At 43.5% G+C, this 21846-nt stretch overlaps 5 protein-coding genes across 10 annotated transcripts in view; 3 read left to right on the plus strand and 2 right to left on the minus strand.

The window, feature by feature from the left end:
- Nucleotides 1-79: 79 nt before the first annotated feature.
- LOC118122873 lies at nt 80-2555 on the plus strand. Its single transcript, XM_035179779.2, has 3 exons — nt 80-846; nt 1046-1277; nt 1384-2555. Exons 1-3 carry the CDS (start codon nt 532-534, stop codon nt 2094-2096), a joined length of 1260 nt encoding a protein of 419 aa, XP_035035670.1. The 5' UTR covers nt 80-531; the 3' UTR covers nt 2097-2555.
- Nucleotides 2522-5838, minus strand: si:dkey-66i24.7. 2 transcript variants are annotated; one of them, XM_035179781.2, is made up of 2 exons: nt 5754-5838; nt 2522-4008 (listed from the first exon to the last, which is right to left on the minus strand). In XM_035179781.2, exons 1-2 carry the CDS (start codon nt 5800-5802, stop codon nt 3386-3388), a joined length of 672 nt encoding a protein of 223 aa, XP_035035672.1. In that variant the 5' UTR covers nt 5803-5838; the 3' UTR covers nt 2522-3385. The 2 variants fall into 2 exon arrangements, with proteins under 2 accessions (XP_035035672.1, XP_035035671.1); XM_035179780.2 differs by lacking the exon at nt 5754-5838 and adding an exon at nt 5076-5305.
- On the plus strand, nt 5429-12531 carry armc5 (armadillo repeat containing 5). The gene is made up of 8 exons (XM_035179778.2): nt 5429-5827; nt 6099-6504; nt 6598-6628; nt 6906-7016; nt 7992-8868; nt 8989-9548; nt 10160-10292; nt 10597-12531. The coding sequence occupies exons 2-8, from the start codon at nt 6106-6108 to the stop codon at nt 12065-12067; spliced, it is 3582 nt and encodes a 1193-aa protein (XP_035035669.1). The 5' UTR covers nt 5429-5827; nt 6099-6105; the 3' UTR covers nt 12068-12531.
- Nucleotides 12532-14437: 1906 nt separating this feature from the next.
- On the minus strand, nt 14438-15764 carry LOC118122877 (cytochrome c oxidase subunit 6A, mitochondrial). The gene is made up of 4 exons (XM_035179783.2): nt 15607-15764; nt 15213-15288; nt 14753-14895; nt 14438-14670 (listed from the first exon to the last, which is right to left on the minus strand). The coding sequence occupies exons 2-4, from the start codon at nt 15286-15288 to the stop codon at nt 14581-14583; spliced, it is 309 nt and encodes a 102-aa protein (XP_035035674.1). The 5' UTR covers nt 15607-15764; the 3' UTR covers nt 14438-14580.
- Nucleotides 15765-21510: 5746 nt separating this feature from the next.
- The window catches only part of LOC118123772 (glycine-rich cell wall structural protein 1.0), a 17992-nt gene continuing 17656 nt past the window's right edge, over nt 21511-21846 (plus strand). For 3 of the 5 annotated variants that reach the window (XM_035181353.2, XM_035181354.2, XM_047343965.1), the window contains exon 1: nt 21511-21846. This exon is cut by the window's right edge and continues 2144 nt beyond it. The gene's annotated coding sequence lies outside the window, so the exon portion shown is untranslated. The other 2 variants (XM_035181355.2, XM_035181356.2) reach the window with 1 other exon arrangement.

The raw sequence follows: 21846 nt of genomic DNA on the forward strand, positions 1-21846 counted from the left end.
ATAATAATAATAATAATAATAATAATAATAATAATAAATACATTTTATTTATATGGGGCTTTTCAAGGAACTTATAGACACTTTGTAAAGGATTAAAAGACTAAGGCAAACTAAAAACTGCTCCAAAGCAAACTGATCATACATTTAAAATCATACAAAATGTGTGATAAATTACCAATATTCTGTTGGTCGACTTATTGATCATTAAATGAAATGTTGCCGTTAAAAACACTTAAATGTAAGTGTGTATAATATATATAAAGTTACTAAATGTATAGAGCACAACGTTTTTTGACGATTCCGTTTTAAAAACTATGAAATATAAATGCCCACGGTTCCTAAACGCACCGCGCATCAACTTTCCTTGAACTCAGACGGCACTCAAACGCAGCATACGTTAGCGCGTTAGCTAACTTAGCGGTGTGCTAACAACAACAACAACTGTCGTGTTTGTGCGACAAACGACAAAGCCGATGCCCCGTGGCCTTACGCAGACTCGGGGGAAGTTGTTTAAAGGATCACCCGTCACTAATGGACGCCAGTGAGTGTGTCTTATCGGCGGGGAGAGCCGTGCTGGACATGGTGGGGCGGGAGTGGCAGCCTCTCTCTGCGGGCGAGCTGGAGCAGCGGCTGGACCTGGCGGTGGAGGAGATCCTGGAGGCTGAGCTGTTGTCCGAGGTCAGAGCTCAGCCTCCTCCGGCTGTGTACGTACACTTACTGCAGACTCAACCACACGTGGGGCCCCAGGTCTTACACCCAGCGGCGACAGCATGCGGTCCCCGGGTGGAGGAGACACCCGCAGAGCCCCAGGAACGACTGGAGTCTGTGGACAGTGCAGCAGTGAAGGTGATCATGATGTCCTCCCTCATATCTGAGACTCTTTAAAGAACAATGTGTCAAAGAGAGCTTGGCTCCACTTGTTTGCACATACACTAACACCCCCCCCAAAAAGGATTTCAAGATTATAACAGTGTACAATGCACATTATAGGCTGTATATCTGCTGATGTTGGCTACTGTAACAGGATATTTTTCTTTTTCATTAGTACATCACAGACCTGCTCCACAGATCCAAATCACAGGCTCGTTTGGTGGGTCGGGCTCGCGTCTCTCTGTCCCACACCATCCTGCTGTCCCTCACCCTGCTCTCCGAGCGTGTGAGCTACGGCTCAGTGTCCCGCCGCTTCCTCGTGGAGAAAGGAAACATCCACAAGATCTTCTTTTCTTTCTGTGAGCGCGTCAACACGCTGAAGGAGATGCAAATCAGATGGCCAGTTGGTGGGTTGATGACAGCAGGGGGGGGGGGAATGATCAGCACAATGTTGTACATGATTGCAGAAACAGAAAATGATAATGGTGGTGGTATCTTCTCTCTATTCTCCAGGTGAAGAGGCGGTGGACGCCCTTTTCCCGATTTCCAGTCAAGGGAAGGGGCAAGAAGACGGAGAGCAAAGTGTTCCTCAGGTGCTGGGAGTGCTGGGACACACTCGCATCCCTATCCGCCTGCCCATAGGGAAACATGACGTGGAGAGCACAGTGCCTGAGGTGAAGAGGATGAAGGAGGAGGCCCATCCAGACTCCTGGTTAAACCTTGAGCTTTTATGTGACCGCAGAGGCCGGTTCCTCCATTGCAGAATCAGTAAAGGATCAGACGTTGACAGAGGCAGTGCTCTCAGAGACAAACTTAAACAGCATCCTGAACTGATGCCTCCGGGCTCCTGCCTTGTAGCCAGAGCTGGCTACCCACTCACCGCTCACATACTAACTCCATATGTCACAAGTCAAGGCCCGAGAGAGGAGCTCTACAACAAGACACTGGAGGAGCACTTTCACATTCTGGATCAGGCCGTTGCCAACCTGAGAGCCAGATTTCAGAGACTAAGGTATTTGGATATTGGGAGCTACAATCGAGCCAGCGCTGTTGTGCTGACCGCCTGTGTGTTGCACAATGCGTTTTTGGACATGGGATGGGTGGTTCAAGGAGAAGTGGAGAGAGAGGAAACCATAACCCAAGAGGGGGAGGGGAACGTGGATGATGAGGGCGTATGCAGACGTGACGCCATTACAGATTTGTTGTTGAAAAGCTTTGAGTCTTGATGACATCTGTAAAGCCATTTTCAGACATGTCCTCCGGGTAAAGTCCGGAGAAATGGATACAGAGTTTACCCAGAGTTTGCCTTTCACACATGCTCAACACAGCGGGAGGTTTTCTGCACAGACGCGTTCACAACAGCAACAAACCATCAACAATACTCAGGCGAGAGGTGGAGCAGCCGGGTGAAGGAAGTGATGTATTAACTCTGCTGTGTAGATCACGTGATTTTGTTTACAGCACCTCGACACCGTCGTCAGCTCTTATCATGACAATATACGTCTTCTACGTATATATGTCACCGCTTTAACACTTTTATAATTTTTTTTGTTGGACATTTAAGTTCACACAGAGAAATCCAGAGAAATTCAAGAAACAGCGGAGTTCTTCAGTGCATGTCTGAAAGCAGCTTAAGAAAACAAGTGTTCACTCTCCTGTAAAATAAAGTTTTATTTTAACAAAAATCTTTGTCTGGGTCTGACTACACAGACAGAAATACAGTTTTCAAGGAAAAAGAGGCTTCTTGGTTTGAATCTTGGCATGACCATGGTCTTTCTGTGTGGTGTGAGCATGTTCTCCCCGTGTCTGGCTTCCCCTCACGGTCCAAAGACATGCAGATTAAGGGTTGGTTGGAGACTAGTAAACTGTGAATGTGAGTATGAATGGTTGTTTGTATGTTTGTTAGCCCTGTGATACGCTGGCGACCTGTCCAGGATGAACCCTGCCTCTTGTCCAATGTCAGCTGGAATTAGCTCCAGCCACCAGCAACCCTTAAAAGGATAAGTGGTACAGAGGGATGGATTTTCACCTCATTTTACAAAGAGAAAATAAAAATGTAATCTGATCTGTCAAAGCTGAGTTTAGGACTGATAAAAACTTCTGTAATGAACATGGGCCTTTGTTCTGATATTCAGTTCCTCACCTGCTCCTGTGACCAGATCCCCCCTGTCCATCATAGATTTCACAGGCTCCCAGTCCCACAGCAGATCCTACTCAAAGTTCTTCTCCTCACTAACAGATCTCTTTATAACCAGGCCCCCTCCTGCTGCACCCGCTTCACCAACACACTCCCTCCAGTAACATCTGCTCCTCTGAAGCCAACCTCCCGTCCCAAACGGTTTTCTTTGAAACATGTTTAGCTTTACAAAATTCACACTCGCCAAACAACGGTATAAACTGTAACAGAACAAATGTGCAAACATGTTCATTTTCTAAAAACGTATAATACAAAGTTTTCTCTGAACAATATGATAAAAGTTTTTGGGTAAGAAGTTTGGATCCACGTCTCGTTTCTTCAGGCCAAATGTCCGTCCTTCGACAGCTGTGTGCTGTTCTGCTGAGCCAGGTTGGAGATGGCCTGGGCCAGGTTGTTGATGGCCTCTATCTTCCTCTCTTCCAAGGCTTTCTGCTGGGCCCACATGTTCATCTTCCTCTCCTGCAGCTCCATGTACAGCTGCAGGACGTCCTGTGGAGGCCGGGCAGGGCAGGGTGTGGCTGTTGCTGTTGCAGTTGCAGCAGGTGTGGGGAGGATAGGGATAAACTTCTTGCTGGCTATGACCCTTCCTACTTTGGACCCGCTGAGATTTGCTCTGCGCTGGGCTTCCACCTCCTCCCTTCTCTTGCCCAGGACCTCATGCATGGCCTTGAAGAACTCCCAGTGGACCCTGGCCTCCCCGAGCCTCTTGGCTCGTTCCGCGTTCTTCCTGTAGGTGGCCAGCATGTTTCTCCATTTGAGATCACACTCGTACGCCTTCACAGTGACGTCCGTGACCTCCGACTCCCTCAGTTTGGCATTTACCTTTTCCGCCACCATCTCCCAGAGTTTCTTTTTCTTACACACTGGCTGGTCAAAATCCTGATCCATTTCCAGTCGGGTGTTGATGAGGTGCCACGTGGCCTGCATTGTCCAAATAAATTCTGCACAGGAAAACAAAGGTGAATAATGTCATTGATAGGTATATAATTATGACCTTGTACTAAACATTTACACACTTTTTTATGTGTAATTTTACTCGTACGTTTTGTCTGAAGTGTCTCTCCCAGGAAATTCAAAACATGACTTTAGAAAGTAGTGTTTGGAGGCGAGTCAAAGATAAGTCTACACCCCATTTCTCTCTCCCATACAAATATCAAAAACACACACATACAACATACCAATTAGCTTTCCTAAGTTATATAGGTTGTCTAGCTTTAAGCGACGAATCCAGTGGCAGACAACACTTTTGCAACAGAAATGTGTGAAGTAGAGGGCTTCACGTCTTCTAAGACCACAGTTGTCCTGAGCCATTTGAACCATAACCATGTCTGAGAAGCACTGTGGTCTCGAGCAATACGAAACACAGGCACAGGCATCGGTGGTCTTGGCTGCCAGGAAACTCCGGAGGCGAGAAGTCCTCTACTCCACACAACATTTCTGTCTCAGCAGCGTGTGTGTGTGTGAGACTGAAGCAGCCATGTCTGATGACATGGAGGGACAGGAGAGGATGGGGGACATCTCTGGAAAACAGACAATCTGTTGGTTCAGGGGTTTAGTTTCATCATAGATTGGGAAATGAGTGCAGCTTTCCAGATTCCCACACATGAGCGATCGTTGATCCACTTTTGGTGGTGTAAAATATATCTGAACGTAGACGTCCCAAATGTTTACCTCACGTCAGCATTGCAGCGTCCAAGACAGTTTGAAACACTAAGTCGTGATGTGATGATAAAACAAGTATTTATGTGTTTTCAAAGAACAGTTTATAATTCAGTTTACAGTTAAACACACGTGTAGGTGTCTCTTTAAAGTTCGATCATTTCTCTGACTATCTGAATGGAGCATCTTTTTGAAGCTGTACGTCACCAGAGGATCTCTAACTCTGATTCATGTGACTTGCTTCGTGTGAATCATGGTTGATGACTCCACACTGAGCAAAGACAGCGCACTCATCGGGCCCTCCTCGCTTCACGCGATCACTGTTTAACTTCAAGCTGTGAACACGAACCTGCTTTAGTTTTATCTCCGTCCACGCTGGACTCCACCGCCTCCTTCTCCTCCTGTCCAGCGCTCTGTATCACGATGGTCTCGATCACCTCCATGTCGTTGGAGCAAAAACCATCACAGTTAAAGTTGTTTATTTTTCTATCGTGGAGTTTAACAACCCCTCGGAGGCACCGCTGCAATTCCTCGCATTGAGTAAAACGATGAGTATAACAACGGCGCTTTGCATCATGGTACGTGTAGTCTGTTTTTATGGAAACGCGCAGTCGTCTCTGTATCCGCGTCGACCAATTCAACTACAATCCCTAAACGCTCCGAGTTATTCAACGTAAGCCACCAATGCTCGCTGCCACTGGGAGTGTAGTTTTCTTATGAGCGGAAACGCGTTGCCTGTCCCTGGCGAGCAGCGCCGCTTCGAACTACAAGTCCCACGACCTCGCTTTGCGCCCCACCTCCTCGCTCCCTGCTCACTCCCTCAACCGCCCCTGTTTAGTTGTTTGGCTAAAGATGGCGTTAGCGGCTAACGCAGGCGATTGCATTCTGTTTCACAAAGATTGTTCGGCCCGTGGTGACAAAACATTGACGCAGTAGAGCTTTGGTTCGTCAGGTGTTGTGCAAAATGGTGCTACATTGAGAAAATACACGTCCAGCACGCAGAATAACGCTCGTTCGGCCTCCTCACCATGTAGGCCTGTTTTGTAGGGAGTGGACCGAAGCGGCTGGAACTCCATCTCCCGACAGCGTCCGCGGCGTCAGGTGGTACAACTTCACTTCTTCATGCTGGTATCTGTAGTTTTCTGACCACAGCTGTTTGTGTTTTTGTCTTAAACTTTTTTTTTTTTTTACAAATAAGAATGAACTCGCAGTAATACGAACATATTTCACCCGTTGGGTAATTTGCTACGTATTTCTGAACGTTATTTTATAAACATGTTATCTGTAAATGTTTGACTGGAGGCCTCCAGTGACACTTCACAGTGTTTAAAACCTTAGAAGAAACTAATTGAAGCTGTTTCCTGACTTTCAGAGGGACCATGGCTGCAGCATCGGTGCAAGGTGAAGGGAAACAGTCTCGAGCAGCCTCCAGAGACGGTCATGCATCATCCTCATCGTCCCCAGAGTCCTCCCTGTCCTGGTGCTTGGCTCACCTCTTCAAACCTCGACCGGGGGCTGACCATGCCGGCAGTGGCAAGACGGACTCAGGTGGTGGCAGGGAGACGGACAAGAGGTCCAGAACGTCTCAGTGGAGAGCCCTGGTCGCCATCCGCATGCAGCACATCAAGGGTGACGCTGGCATCTCCAGATTCAGGACTCAAGGGGGTCTCCCTCCCCTGTTGGACCTACTCAAAGACCCGGACTGCTCCAGGAAAACACTGGACCTGGCCCTGAGCATCCTGGCAAACTGCTGCACCGATCTGAAGACGCGTATAGAGGTGGAGCTTAACAAATAATTACTCTTTAAACCTGTTTTGACCAAAGCAGTAATTAAAATTAAATCCTATTAAAATGTTTCTCTTCTATTTTAGGTGCGTAAACTTGATGGGATAAATACCGTTGGTGAGTGCTTTTACACATCCTCATGTCTCTTGAGTCCTATTCCTAAAATATATTTATCAAACCTTTATGACAAAGAAATGGAATTGAGGCTTAATATTTTAAGCCTCTATTCTGTAAAATAAATATTCTCATATCTGATGTGATGCTCTGTCTGTGAAAGGCTCACATCCCCCTTTTTATATCGGCCAACCAATAAATTGGTCGGGCTTTAGTGTTTCAGACATTAAAGCCGTGGTATCTTTCTGAAAATTAAATAAATATTTCTTGATTCTGTCAGTGGGGATCCTGAAGAGAAATGTGGCCCAGGAGACCATCCAGAACCGAGCAGCCCGATCTTTGGGGAACTTGGCCATGGATCCACAAAGCTGTGCACTCATCCACTCATCTGGTAAGTGTTAACATGTCAGTGTGTCTCCTCGCACCAGTTTCAGCCGACAGTTGAGCATTTATTAAACGATGCAGTTACTTTAAATGCTACTTGAGTGATAATTGTGTTTTTGCTGTAGCAGTAGATTAATAGTCAGTGCTACAATACTGTTATTGTACATACCTGTTAGCGTGAAAGAATAATCATGTATGAAGTAATGGACAGGTTGACTAATATTTGGTGTTTGATATAGACCATAGACTACATAGAGATGACTGATATGACAGTTCCTCAAAAGTGACGCCAAAGTGTCTTGATCGCCCCCTGGTGGCTGGTTGCAGTCTAGGTTATAAGCCCTGCCTCCTCCATGTTAGCAGATGTAACATGGAGCAAACCAAAAAGTTAAATTATACATTAAATACATTTTTCTCAACATTAACAGATATTGTATATATGGACAGATAACACTGTATTACTGATTATTATTTAATTGGTTGATTAATTTGGTTATTGACAGTAATAAGATGTTCGCAATATCAGTCACACATTGTGTCTACATTTTGGTATTCTGCTTATCGTTAGTAGACAGATATTCACACTGGGTAATCACATTTTTTATTCTTGTCACAGTAACAGCTGATACTCATACTCAAGAATTAGGTAACCTATCCAGCTTAAATTATCAGTCACTAAATTGATTAGTTAATCCAGTTGATTAGAATGACTATTACCATTTTGATAATCGATTAAACGTTTTTGGGCTTTTGGGCTGTTGGTTGACAAGACATTTGGAAACGTGTCCATCTCCATTTCCCACAGGCACTGACCATAAATGTTCAGTGGATGGAAAAAACATATGTACAATTCATCCAAATATGTTGTCATCTCGTCATAAGATTTAAGTCTCAGGAGTCCCTGAGGTCACCGTTTTTTACATTGGAAATGTTTATTGAAATGACCAAAGTCATATAATAAAACATTCTTTTTTTCGTACAGGCGGTGTTCCTCTTCTCCTCCTCTGTGTGTCTCTTTCCTCTGCCCCGTCCTCTCCCACTGCTGCTCTACCAAAAGAACCCTGTCCTAAACTGGAGTGTGCTCAGTCGGCTGCTCGGGCCCTTGGCTACCTCTCGGATTCTCCCTCGAACCGCCTGTCTTTGCTCACCCAAGGGACCTTATCTGCTCTCGCTCCTCTCATCGCTCCAGAATATCCCCAGGGGCTGAGGCGGGTGGCACTAAAGACCCTACACGAGCTGACCCGGGGCTGTGGCATTGAATGTGCCAGGGAGGTGTCCCGCTCTGGGGTCATCGCTCAACTTGGCGTCATGGCATTAGGGGAGGCTGGAAAACCTTTTGAGGAGTTGGCACTGAAAACTTTGGCCAACATGTGCTCCCAAGGCTGCCTGCGTCCTCTGGTGGGGTCACTGGACGTCATTCAGAAGTTCACAGAAGAAGTCAAAAAGGACCCGCTGAAGTCAGGAGTCTTCCTCAAGGCACTGTGCTTGTGCTGCAAGGAGGCGGTCAACCGGGCCAAGGTTAAGGAGAATGGTGGACTGGAGGTGTTGACTAGCTTTTTGTCCGCCCATCAGAATCATCCTCTTTCCTGGCTCATCATTCTGGCTTGTGTAGACTTTGTTTTTGATGAATCTGCCATGGAGCAGTTGCAAGAGTTAGGGCTGGTCCCTCTGCTTATAGCACGACTAGTACAGCTCACCAGAGGAGAGGAACAATGTGCTGAGAAGTTGGATGTGAGCACGACGTCAAACATGTCTCCCACTGAGCTCCTGCCCACAGCAGGCTTTGACTCTTTCGACTTTCCTGCTCCTGAGAGCTGCAAGAAGGAGGAAGCTGGTTCGTCAAGCTTTCAAAGCCTCAGGTATGGAAACAAAACACGCTGCTTTCTTTTTGTATTTTTCCTGTGAATGATTGTATTATTTTTACCGTTCTCCATTGTTCATCCACATCTTTATTGTGCTCACCGTTGCTTTCTCCCCAGATCCTGGTTGGTGTCTGAGGGACTGATCTCCTCTGAGGGTGACCTGTTGGATTCCTCTGGTGTTGAAGGGGAATGGGGCAATCTTCAGATCCCACCATCTTCATCCCCTCAAACCTCAGCCCCATCAAAGTTCTCATCCCCTCACAGAAGGAGGCAGCGGGCTCAATCGTCAGCTTCTGCGACTAAGGTCACTTCTGACACCCTTCCCTCTGCTCCCCGCCCCATGACTTACCACCACCCTTACCACCCTGAACCCTGGACCACTGAGTCGCCCATCCTGCTGCTGCTGTCGTGCTTCTCCCACGCCACGGATCCAAGTGTCGCTCTAGTCAGCTCAGGCATCATGTCTGGCTTGCTCTACTACCTCACCCAGCACCAGGACCCCAGCAGCAGGTGCTTCCGTATGCTTTGCAGACTGAGCTGCAACCCGAACTGTCTGCAGGCGTTGGTCCGAACAGGATCAGTGGGATTGATTTACCACCATCTCTGTCAGAGAGAGGGAGGGTTCAAAAGGGAAGAGAGGCAGACGAGCCGCGTAAAAAACAAAGTTAAACAACTAGGTAAGATGAATATCTTAACAATGGTTGAGTTGATAAACAACACTTTATAAATGATTAAATTAGTTAAAAGTTGGGATGCACTAGTCAAAAATGTTCCTACTCCAATGCGATAATCATAATATCACAACTCGGGGTTCCTGCTGTGCTTGAGTGAGAGCTCTCTTTTATCCCAAATTCAAATTGTGTCTTGGCATTTGTATCTTTAAGGGCCCAAGGAAGTGCAGTGTCGATTTAGGTGCGATTTGGACGCACAATATGTTGAATATCAATAAACTCTGACTAAACAGGCGACCAGCACTCTGCAGCAGTGATGGCTGGGACTCAACATAGGTGGCGTAGCCTTCATGACAATAACAACTAACTCTGTTTGAATAAACAGGTGAATGGTAGGGTTGGGATTAGTTTGGTTTTTTTGGTGTTTTAATCCTTTTGTATGAAATACAGCAACAGTTTCGACCGTTGAGCTTTAGGCTTTAGGCATTTTACTCAATTTGTTAGCTTCTAGCTAACTGTAGGCTAACAGTGATGTTTATGTTGCTTGTAAGCAAGCAGCTGGACATTTTCAGTTTATACATGAGCAGTTTCTAACAGTTTCCTAAATGTCTGTGTAGGTGTTGCACTTCTCACCAATCTGCGTGTCCAGTGTGAGTCTGGCTTTGGCTCTGGGGTTCTTGCACATGTGATGATGTCAGGCTCCGATTCGGACAAGATGAACTGTGCACTGTCTCTGCCATTTATCAGCAGGTGAGTAGAGGATGAGTGCTTTGTAATCATGAGATTTTTAAAACTGAAATATTAACATTCCTTTTTTTTGTCCTTTTATATTTGACAATTTAAATTAAGTTCACATCCTGATAAAACATTTCCTTTTTCCCCACATAATCTTTTTCTGTTATTAAGAACAAATTGTTGCATTAACTTATATCTTTGCAAAGGCATTACCTAGTGACTGCTTTACTTTGATGACACTTGCCAACAGTAGAAAACAGCTGAAAAACCACAGAAAGGTTTGTATCTGAACTTAATGGACTGTCTTTCTCTTCAACAGCAACAAGTCCCTGTTGAAGAAACTTCTTTTGGACAGTGGTGGGCTGTTCTTGGCTCTGCAGCCACTTGGATGTGATGATGAAGATGATTTGGATGAAGGCAACCCGGCTGAATGTGGAAGGTTGCTTTCTGACTTGTTTAATTCACCCCATGCAGGTCAGACCTCTCAGGTTCACTCACTGTACTTTTCTCTCCTGAGTGAATGCCTGTCTGCACTGACAAGTAACATGAAAACTGAACCGGACAAAAAACATCTAAATCTAGCTGCAACACACTCAGTCAGTAAAATTGGCAGAGTTTTGCCACCTCCCTCAAAAAAGCCTCGGCTAACTGACAAATGTCCTTACAGTCTCTCAAACTTTGACCTGCTCTTGCTGCTGGACGATGGGACTCAGGTCCCAGCCAATAGGGAGGCTGTGGCTGGGGTGGATGGGACAGAAAGGGTGGGCTCTGAGTACTTTAGGGCTCTGTTGAGAGGCGGATTTGGAGAAGCTCAGGGTAATGCAGGAGAACCCATCCGCATCAAAGATGTCAGCACAGGCATGCTACTACCAGTGCTGCATTACCTACATGGATGTCGTCTCACCAAGGACAGAGAATCAACAAGGGAAGGAGATGAAGGAGAGAGCGGCAGACAGTGTCAGATTTTTGACTCATTGGTCCTTGAAGGACTGAGGAGCAGAAGCCAGTCAGCAGAAGACTTCCAGAAAACACCTTTAGGTGAGATGATGATTGGAGCTTGTCGATTTTTGGTGACGGAGCTGCAGAGAGAGTTGGAGGATCTCTGCGAGTTGTGTCTTCTGTCCTGCTCCACCAAGGCTGCTGCAACTAGAGCTGATCCGGCTCCTACAGAGGACAACCCTGAAAGAGCAGCAGTTAAAATGGATCAAGAATGCCATGAGTCTGCCGAGGAGAAACTGGCTCAGCAAACGTCTGAGCTAGAGCTGTCCGGTTTTGAGATGCAAACCGAAGATTTACCAGGACAGGCAAAGAAAGCGAACAGTTCCCCACAGAAAACGCACAATAAAAAAGCCTCAGTTGTTGGAGCAGTTAAAAGAGGACACGGTTCAAGTTCCAAGACAGTCAAAAGTGTGAGTTCAGGTTCCAAATCAAGCTGTGGGGCAATTATGGACAAATCATTTAAATCAGAGGAGTCAAGGTTAAAACCAAAGAACCTAAATGAAAGTTCGGCCCAGCTTCTGAAATCAGCAGCTCAGAAGTCAGACGCTGATTCAGGAGGTGGGGCTCTGGCTTCTCTCCTCCTACAGGTTTACTGGTTTTCCCAGCGCTACAGTTACCCAGCACTGGGTCGGGCCTGTTTGTCTCTGTTGCTGGGTTGTCAGGACTGTCCTCGACCCTTCTCGACCTCCTCCTTCGCTGCTGATTGCCTTCGCAGACTCACCAGAGAGGCCGGCTGTGCAGAGACTCTGAAACAGGATTTACTAAGTTTGGCCACAGTGGCTCTGAGTTGAGCAGGAAGATCTTAGGCCAGTTATCATGGTTAAGTTATCATTGTATTCAATTTATGAAATAACATCATAGTACATGTGCAGGTTATAATCTGAGGAACATGCTACTAAAAGAACTGACTTGATTTATTTTCACAATTTTACTGTATAAATGGTATAAAGTATAGCCTGTGCCAGCATGACACCATTTTGTTATATAATTTTCCTTTGACAGATTAACTTCTAATGACATTTGTATTGTGATTATTTTTAATTTAATTTGTTTTGTTTTGGAAAAAGTCTAAGCACATGACTACAATGCATCTGATAAATGTCATTTAGCTGGAAGTACTGGAATTATCAGGGTTGATAAGGAGCCAGTTGTTTATTTTGTACATAGAGATTATATGGAAAAAGCAGATATACAGTGTATAGGTTTAAACCTGCTGCATAGAAATTTATGCCTCTGAATATATTGGTGGAACATCCCTTTGCTCTCAGTTTCTTATTGTTTGTGTGTGGAAGCTGAATGGCGGCAGCAAGCTGACTGCATGTCTTCAGTGAACGTCAGTCGGTCAGGACAGTTGTTGGTTTTAACTTGGCATACATCCACGAAGGCCCAACAGTCCCCTTATGAAACCAACCACATTTAACTTTTTCTCCAGATGAATTATTCTCTAAAAAAATCTACAAAAATGTTGAAGAAATACTCCATTCTTGCAATGTTAAATAAAGTGAGATGTAATTCCTGGATCCACCTCCTGATCTGGACCACCAAACCCTACAATTTAATGGTTTCTTTGCTGACCCATACTGTGTCCTGCCACAAAGTTTTGTGGTAATCTGTTATTGTGGTAATAACAGTTTTTGCACAATCCAACGCAGACAAAAACATAACCTTTTGGTGTAGGTAATAATTCTCTGTGGGCGACAATGTCAGCTTCGATCCTTAATATTACAAATGTCTATTTCATGCCTCACGTGCAGATATATGTGCAAATTGACCCAAGTAATTTACACGTGAATATATTTACATGTGGCCTGAGGCATTAAAACACGTGTGCTACATGCCAGATAAGGTCAAATGTTTACAAAGAAAAGGTATGTATTTTTTCTAAATGTTTTAGATATTCAATTCAAATCTATGAGACAGGTAATTTAGAAGCATTCATGAAGAAGACTGAGGTAAAATGGTTTATCCCTTGTTCTTCCAATAACTTCCGTGGCGATCCATCCAGTAGTTTTTGCTAAATCTTGCTGACTAATAGACAGTGGTAACAACCTCCTTGGAGGAGGAAAATATAATATATAATATAAGGAACAAATAATTTATTTAAACATAGAACAATATAGTTCTTTTGCAAACATTACTTTTGTGCATTTGTTGGGGACTATTTTTAGCAGTGGATTGGTGCAATTTCTGTTGTAGTTTGCACTTGCAGTGGCAGGATGGTCTTTGGGACTGACTCTAAATAAACTAATGATAAACTTTAAATTTAGCGTAAGAGAAGATCATGCTTATAAGCACAATCGTGTAACACGAGGACATTTTGTTAGCAGGGAGGGGCTTCACAGACTCGTCGACACTGCATGGTTGTAGACTCATCTGTGGGTTTAGCACTGTGCAGAAGTAAGGCTATCTACAGCAGATATGCAGCAGGGGGCGCTGTTTTCTTTTTGGGACATGTCAGTTCTCATTTGTGACTCTTAACACAGTAGTCTTGGCACTAAAACAGCAGACCAGAACCAGAGGCGGAACAAAGTATGGTTTCAGATTCAGATCCTCGACTAAAATCAACAGCGTGGAAATACTTTACCAGAGCAAATGAAATATGTGTAAGGCTGCCCTAAAGTTCAACAACAATACCAGCGCTGTGCTTCACCATCTAAAGCTACACAGCTTACTGCTAACGCTGTCAGCCCCAACAGAGTGGACTCGAAAGACGACAATTGGAGACTTCTCTAAAGGTCATATCACTCTCTCACACACATTGACAAGGGTTGGAAGTAATCTCCCGTGATTAATGGACTGGTCGACTACTTAGTGGGAATAATTGACAACCACTTAAATGCAGTAGTTGTCAATGCCCCATTTGTAGGACTTTTTGTTTGTTGGTTTTTGTATTTTCATGGGAATTTGTTGTACTTAAAGCAACCTGATGCTCTAAAGCCCATAAATGCTGCATGTGAAAATGTTTGAATTTGCCAATCTCTAGTTGTAGTTTCAAAAAGGGCACATTGAAACAGCAGTCAAATGTGACAGCTGAAATAGTTGAACATTGTCGGAATAATGAGATGTAAAACTACTCTTGTCCCAGAAACTTATTTAAAACCACTTCATGTTAATTCATTTGAGTAATACTCTCAATTAAAATAATGAAAACGGACTCATTATGACATAGCACAAAGTAGTTTTAATCCTGTCTGGGTGTACTGCTTGACGGCGGTACTGCTTGGCCCCCTGGTCTGGATAATTAAGCCGAGTACACTGCAGGCTGGAGTTTCTTTTTAAGCGTGCAGCAGGATGTGGCTGCTCCTCAGTGATGGGTGCTCTCGTAGCCGTCAGGCAGGGCATTAGTGTGAGGGTTGTGGAACAGAGAGTGGTTTCCATCGCCCCAGGGAAATTTCTAAAGGGGAAAGATCATTTCCTTGTTACTGGGAGTAAATCATGCTGAAAATGTGAGAGTGCGAGGGAAGGCCGAGACTCACCTTGGTGCGGATACGCAAGTGGGGATACGGCACAAATTCGGCCTGCTCATGTGAATGAGCCTGGCCCTTCATGTAAGCGTTGATCCAGCACACGGTGACACCAGGTATGGCCAGCACGAAGCTCATGACCCTCCAGGTCTTTGCTGTGTAAAAAAAAAATAAAAAGTGAAAGAGCAAGGCTGAAGCATAGAACACAGCCTGACAATATCTAATGGAACAATACAAAAAAAAAACTTTAAAGTGGCTGTGTCTTCATAAAACCCATATCGGTAATAAAACAGGCTGGTGCCAAAGTGCAGGATTGTGCAGGCTGGCTTCCAACTCTGCAGACATTTCACTTAAGGCAACGACTAAAGTAAACAGGACTTGGTGCAGCTGCTGCAAGTAGCAGCTCCGGATCTGGAGGCTTTGTCCAATTTTGGTTGCATTTGATCGAGCAAGTCGGTGAAGACACACTGACCTTTTCCCTCATGGCTTGAATGTGACGCTGCAGCCAGTGTGCGACGAGCCACCACGGCAACTGGAGACACAGACATCTGTAGAGGACACAAGAAACATATGCTCTTTGAGGTGTAGATATATGTGAGATATCACACCAGGATAGTGAAAATACACTTTAATGTCATGTATAAGAAAACTAAGTTCATGCTTATGTATATTTAATATTACAGGAGCCTTAATGAGCTTTTACTCTGAGCCAAAAACAGCTGAAATGTCACGTATAAGGAAACTGCATGCACTAGTTGAACAATATCTCTATCTAAGGGTTGAGGCGAGGCATACTGGTGTTGTGTATCAAGAGTTGTAATAACTCTTCTCAAACTCAAATACAAGAAAGTCAGGTGAGAACTTACTTTACTCAAAGCAGTTAATATTCCGTGTGTTTTGATCGCCTCCTGTTTTCCCGTCCAATCCACCTTTCACGCTTGTTTGTCCTTCAGTCTGTCCTGAGCTGAACTCCCTGTGTCAAACTCCTCCCCATTTCAATCTGTCCCTGCGCCAAGAAACAGTTTATATTTGGGCAAGTGCAAAAGGCCGGCTGATGTGTGACGAAGAGGGGGAGGAGGTGTGCTGGTGCTGTGGTGGATGTGGAGCATGCTTTTACAGAGGATAAAGAAAAGACAGAGGGCTGATAAAACCTTGTTAGTGGCCCACGTTCATGAAGAGATCGCCTTACAGGTCTGTTTGGCACAGTCAGTGAGTCTGAAGTCACTTTTGGGTTCGGTCAAAACAGTACACTGACTGATAAGATTGTCAAATATGAGCCTTTCATTGACGTTTATGTTTTCTGTTTAGCTGTGGCTGAGGGGGTAGAGCGGGCTTCCTCTAACGGTTCGATCCCAGTCTTCCCCATTGGCATGCCAAAGTGTCCTTGGGCAAGATAAGTGCTGCCCATAGATGCACTGTATGAATGGGTGAATGGTAAAAAAAACAGTAATGCGCTTTGAGTGGTCATCAAGAATATAATAGCACTATATAGATACAGACCATTATGTTTATCTTACAGAAATAAATATACAGAAAAGATGTGTATTTTGAAGAAATCTTTTTATTTTCTGAATTCAAATAGTATATATTTGGTTGTATATAGTTTATAGTCACTCATAATAAAGTTTAGCTTTAAACTGTCAATTAGTAAGCCTCAAATATAAGAAAAAAATATATATATATTGGCTGATAAATCTGGATGCAATTATTTGTACTCCTTACTGTCCCTATCAGTATCAGGCCCAAAAATCCAAATCAGCCAGTCTCTAAAACAACATCCACCAGATGGGGCAGTGTTGCTGTGAGTAAACAGTCTCAATGCTGCCTTGAGGGAACTTGGATGATCAGGACTCACTTCTGCAGATTGAGGGCTACCTGCTCCTTGGGAGTTTATTATTTTCGCTGCTGCAGTGACCCTTTTCAGTAATTATACACCCCCCAGACACCCTAGAAGAAGGCAAATACAACGGAAAGAAGAGAAAAATAATATATATAATAATAATTGTAATAATAATAATAATACAAATAAGTAAGGACAATTTAAATAAATATTAAAGTGAGTAAATAAACAAACATAACAGAGAAAGAAAATAAAAATAAAGAGGGGGTTACACATGATAAGTCAAAGGGGCTTGATTCGCTGTTACAGTTGGAACCACTCAATAATCAGACACCTAGTATAAAGGTATACATTAATACACATCCGCATGGTTACTTTGGCACACACAGTAGGTACATACATAAAAAAAAACATATACACCCACATGTAAAAATAAATAATTTGGTGCGGACAGAAACCGATGAATACCTTCACTAATGAAAGGTGAAGTAAACAAAATACAGGCTCATCGACAATATCACACGGGCAACAAACAAGTCTAAACATCCTGAGTTATAAAAGCATCACCCATTCCCAGTGCTGACACATAAACTGGACAGGGCAGCTAATTGAGAGGGAAAAAGTTGACTATAATTTTATGAGAATGACAGAGTGAGAGTGGATTCTATGAAGGGGGACAAAGTGTCTAAATGTTTGACGGGACTTGCATCTGTTATATCTGAGTTTCTCTTTTGTGTTTGTGTGATCTTCACACTTTTAGAATTGCCTCTGTCTGTGTCTGTCAGTCCATCTGTCTGTCTATCGTTCTGTCTGTGCTGATTCCGGCTGCAATGCAAACAGGAACCAGGGCCAGAAGTGATGTCAGCCAGTCATGCAAGCAGCCAGTCTGGATGTCTAGCACTTGTGTTATTGTGGGCAGATGTGAAACACCATCTCACTTTGATGGCTCTGTGCACAGACGTGCACTGGCAGACAGACAGAGGTACAATGTGCATGTGCAGCAGGTGTGCTGCTGGAGCTGCTGAGGCTGAAACTGAAACCTCAGGCCCTCCAACCATTTTGGCAGATTTTCTCATATGTAATAATTTATGTTTGTGCTGCAGTATAGGATAGTGAATCTAGTTATTTTGAAATTGGGAACACTGTGATGTGAGCTAGAAGGGAACAAACTGAGATCCCTGTATTATTCATGTCACTTATCCTTTGAGGATGCCGATGTACCCAAGAGCACATAACATGCAAACTCCACACAGAATGGCTCCTGTCAAATTGGGGTCTGAGCCATAGCTCTCCAAAAGTAATCATCTTCATCTCCCCCTGGTGGCTGGCTGCAGCATAGGTAATACACCCTGCCTCCTCCATGTCAGCAGATGGGACATCAGCCAAACCAAAAAGTCAAAGTACTTGTCAAAAATGTCTTAAAGATGGTTTCTGTCATTTTTCGGTTGTTCTTATCACACTGATGAAGTTTCAAGTGTTCATTTTTGCAGTAAGTTTGATTTTAATTAGTTATTTGATACTATAAAAACAGGGTGAAACATCATGATTGACAGCTGAGACTGACGATTGGTCCAGCGTGTGTATTGATGGGACTTAACTAAAGTTGCTCCACACCCCGATCACGACTGCACAGTCTGGCTCCAAATGTGCAAGATGTCCGCACTCGTATCAGTGTATGGTCTGAACCAGGCCTTCTTGCTGTCAGGCCGCAGTGCTAACCACCGCCATTTCTTTTAACTCTACTCGTCTCCTTATAACTGTAAAATGTAAAGTGATGATGTACAGCTTTCCTCTATTTTTCATGACATCCACCCCTCCAGTGTCCACACCTTCGTCCTGAGCTGACTTTCTCTCCAGTGTTGAACACAGCAGCTCTTTTGTCGCCAGGATGACGGGCGGCCTCGTGCAGAACGAACGGATTCAACAGGTTTGAACCGGATGAGGAGCAGCACTTCCATCAGTGGGTGAGTTTATACGCACACAGCAGCCAGAGGAAATGTCGTAGACTCAACACAGCAGAGTGCAGACACGGAGTGATGTGCAAATAAAAAGCAATCACAAATTAAATACAGGTTTATTTTTTTCAAAAGTATTATGGTTTGCTTTTCCTGACTGTTTCTTCTATGATGCCACTTATGCATATTTCTTCTTCCAGAAAAAAAGGTATTTAAATCATCCATTAATTGATAAAAGTAAGACTGGGTTCATGTGGGGTTTCTCTCTGCAGCATCCCTTAACACCCACACTACCCTGTCTGTATACACCTGACGCCATGAGAGAGACAACTGTTGACTGTGTGCAATGCAGTAAGTGTGTGTGATGTTGGACGGGGGTGAAAGCAGCCTGTGCCAGTCGCAACAGTCTGTCCCGTCTCTCCCCTTGTAAGACTGTGCGGCTCTCACTTCTCTGGGCACCTCACCATATTCCTGCGTTCACTTCAGAGGAGCTCACATCTCAGCGCTTTGTTGAATTTGTACTGCGGCGTCATGGCAACCATTCTTCTGGCGCTTTGAAATCACTGGGATTACAGTCGATGTGTTTGTATTTTTTCATTTTGCCTTTGGAAAGCAGAGTCATGGTTTCTTTTCACAAGACAGTGTTTAACTGGAACCATAATAATAAATCAATTTATTAAAATAATTTACATCAGAAGTTATTTTAGAATCATTCATGAGTTTGAATGATCCAAAGCAAACTGACTTCCTGAATGAGTCAATTTCATGATATCGTTAAGACCAAAATTATCTTTGGCTCCAACATTAATTCATTGTAAGTGGATTTCAGCCCTCACCACCCTCTGACTTGACCGAATGCAACAATTTCAATAGCAGTAATACAACTAGAATACCTCCACCAAGGCCCAACAGTCCCTTTTATGAAACCACATTCAAATTCACTAAATCCAGATTTCTACTAGATCTGCTCCAAATTGCCCACACTCATTGACATAAGTCCCCTCTACATTAAGTTTCATGAACTATAATCTGAGAAACCAATGAAAATGTTGAAAAACGCAGCATCTCACAATGCTAAAGTAAAATAATATTTCTGGATCGGCCCTCTGATCCGCACTTAAATGTTACGTGTTCTTTCCTGACCTTTACCACATCTTTTTACCAAGTTTCATGGTAATCTGTCGGTAATCTGTCGGTTTTTGTGTAATTGTGCTAACTATCATAAAAGCAAACAAACACAGATGAAAACCTCCTTGGCAGATACATTTGTGAAATGTAATGTTATAATTAAACAAGATCAGTATAAATTGTTATATCTGACATGTTTTGGCCTCGATAGTCAATATGTGGAACGCTTGAGACCCCACCGTATAATGATGTCTCCCACTTTCACCTCTCTCCTTATTGTTGTTGCACTCCATAGGAGTTAAAATGTAGCCACTCTGTTAGTAATTTAACAATTTCACTCGCGAGCTAAAATATGTAGATATTTCTGTCATTTAATTTGTGTAACATGAGTCAACTTATAAACACTAATGACCAAATAATTGTATTATTTGCCTCTTTCCTCAGAGATCACCACCAAAGATGTCCACGGTCTTTTCATCAAAACACACACACACACACAGACACACACACAGACACACAGACACACACACAGACACACACACACACACACACACAATGTGAGACTCCAGCAGTTGCACTAACACCTAACACCTGCATAAAGCTTTTCTCCTGCATGATCGCTCTGCAGCATTTTGGATATGCTACATGGACCTGAAGGCTAAACATTAACCAGGAGGTGGCCCACAGTCTCTTACAACAGCATTAAACCTGCAATAAACACTGATGCTCCAAAAACAAACAAAACAAATGACCAGGGAATTCAAAATTAAATCCAAATACCAGTATGAAGCTTTTTTTCTCCAGGATGAGCCTGTTTGGAGATTCACTTGACGTGCAGAGGTTATGAATGTTTCCAACCTCCTGATGAAAATGACATGATACAAAGCGTGGAAGCCATTTATATTCATATTTACACCTGTGGTTCACTGAGGTTAATCATAAATGTAATTAAGGAAGTTAAGATGAAGGTACTTTATTAGAGTCTGTGTTCCTGTGCACTGCCCAGGCTGTGTTTATTTTCCTATTTGTGGTTTCCAACTCTCTGGGGAACATTTTGGTTTATTGTAAGTGAAAATGGAACATTGGAGTCTATTTCAACAGCAACCGGTGAACTGTATTCAGCTGTATATGACATCTAACTGGGTAATTTAGTGTAAGAACAGATGAAAACCAACCTCACTGAGGCGCAAGTGTAGGAAATAGTCCCTAAAAGAAAAAGAAAAATAGATATGTGGCACCATTGCTCTAAAGTAATACTGTATAAACATACAGCTTGGCTCCAAATAGTATCGGTTGACGATAAAACAGTTAATCCCAATATATACCAGAAAAGAAAATGATCACCTTTATTCGCTGTATAGCTTAATAGGAGCTCACCTGTCCAATCAGCGCCCCCGCTTTGAAAAAAGCATCATCCGATGTTTAGAATAAACCACTTTACCTCATAGTCTCCCTCATGATTGCATCTAAATTGCCTGATTAAAAGTATGCCTATGTAATTGTTTGTCCTTGGAGCAGATGTATTTCATGCCTCAAATGCAAATATATCCATGTGCAAATAGCTTGGGTCAATTTGCACGTGAATGTATTTGAGACACACTAATAAGAGGGTCTGGGCAGTTGTAATGTTAATCATCAAAGCTGACATTGTGGCACAAACTGTAACTATTACCTCCGCCAAGGAGCTTTTGTTTTCATCTGTGTCCGTTTGTTGGTTAGCAATACTGAGCAGATTTTCACCAAACTTGGTAGAAGGATGGGGAATGGGTCAGGAAAGAATCCACTACATTTTGGTGCGGATCCAGGTCGGGGGGTGGATCTTAGTTTTAACTTTAACATTGCGAGAGAATGCATTTTTCTATATTTTGCTGGTTTCTCAGAGAATAATTCATGGATCTTGATGTTTAGGGGACGAGGAAGTATGAGTGCATCTGATTTGGAAGAGATAAATGTGGTTTCATAAGGGGACGTATTGAGTGCTGTTTTAGTTGGTAATCGAGTCATTATCTACCATAAGCTATATGTAGTCACATCTGTAAGTTTACCAACAGGATAACTCCATGTTAGTTTATGTTAACATAATCCTGGCTCTTCCTAAACCCTCTACCAGTAACCAGCCTGTGTCAGTTCAGGACAGCTTTTCTCCTCCTCTTTCTTTCTTAAAGGACACATGAGGACAGGAC

The sequence above is a fragment of the Hippoglossus stenolepis genome, chromosome 16 (genome assembly GCF_022539355.2).
Source record: "Hippoglossus stenolepis isolate QCI-W04-F060 chromosome 16, HSTE1.2, whole genome shotgun sequence".
Lineage (NCBI taxonomy): Eukaryota > Metazoa > Chordata > Actinopteri > Pleuronectiformes > Pleuronectidae > Hippoglossus > Hippoglossus stenolepis.

Bases quoted from the DNA above. Each gene is read 5' to 3' on its own strand.
- si:dkey-66i24.7 (XM_035179780.2), bottom strand. From the start codon at position 5,169: ATGGAGGTGATCGAGACCATCGTGATACAGAGCGCTGGACAGGAGGAG. The intron at 4,009-5,075 runs GTTCGTGTTCAC...TTTCCTGTGCAG, and splicing joins CGGAGATAAAACTAAAGCAG to AATTTATTTGGACAATGCAG.
- LOC118122873 (XM_035179779.2), top strand. From the start codon at position 532: ATGGACGCCAGTGAGTGTGTCTTATCGGCGGGGAGAGCCGTGCTGGAC. The intron at 847-1,045 runs GTGATCATGATG...CTTTTTCATTAG, and splicing joins TGGACAGTGCAGCAGTGAAG to TACATCACAGACCTGCTCCA. The intron at 1,278-1,383 runs GTGGGTTGATGA...TCTATTCTCCAG, and splicing joins GCAAATCAGATGGCCAGTTG to GTGAAGAGGCGGTGGACGCC.
- LOC118122877 (XM_035179783.2), bottom strand. From the start codon at position 15,288: ATGTCTGTGTCTCCAGTTGCCGTGGTGGCTCGTCGCACACTGGCTGCA. The intron at 14,896-15,212 runs GTCAGTGTGTCT...TTTTTTACACAG, and splicing joins TTCAAGCCATGAGGGAAAAG to CAAAGACCTGGAGGGTCATG. The intron at 14,671-14,752 runs GTGAGTCTCGGC...TTTCCCCTTTAG, and splicing joins ACTTGCGTATCCGCACCAAG to AAATTTCCCTGGGGCGATGG.
- armc5 (XM_035179778.2), top strand. From the start codon at position 6,106: ATGGCTGCAGCATCGGTGCAAGGTGAAGGGAAACAGTCTCGAGCAGCC. The intron at 6,629-6,905 runs GTGAGTGCTTTT...TGATTCTGTCAG, and splicing joins TGATGGGATAAATACCGTTG to TGGGGATCCTGAAGAGAAAT. The intron at 9,549-10,159 runs GTAAGATGAATA...ATGTCTGTGTAG, and splicing joins AAACAAAGTTAAACAACTAG to GTGTTGCACTTCTCACCAAT.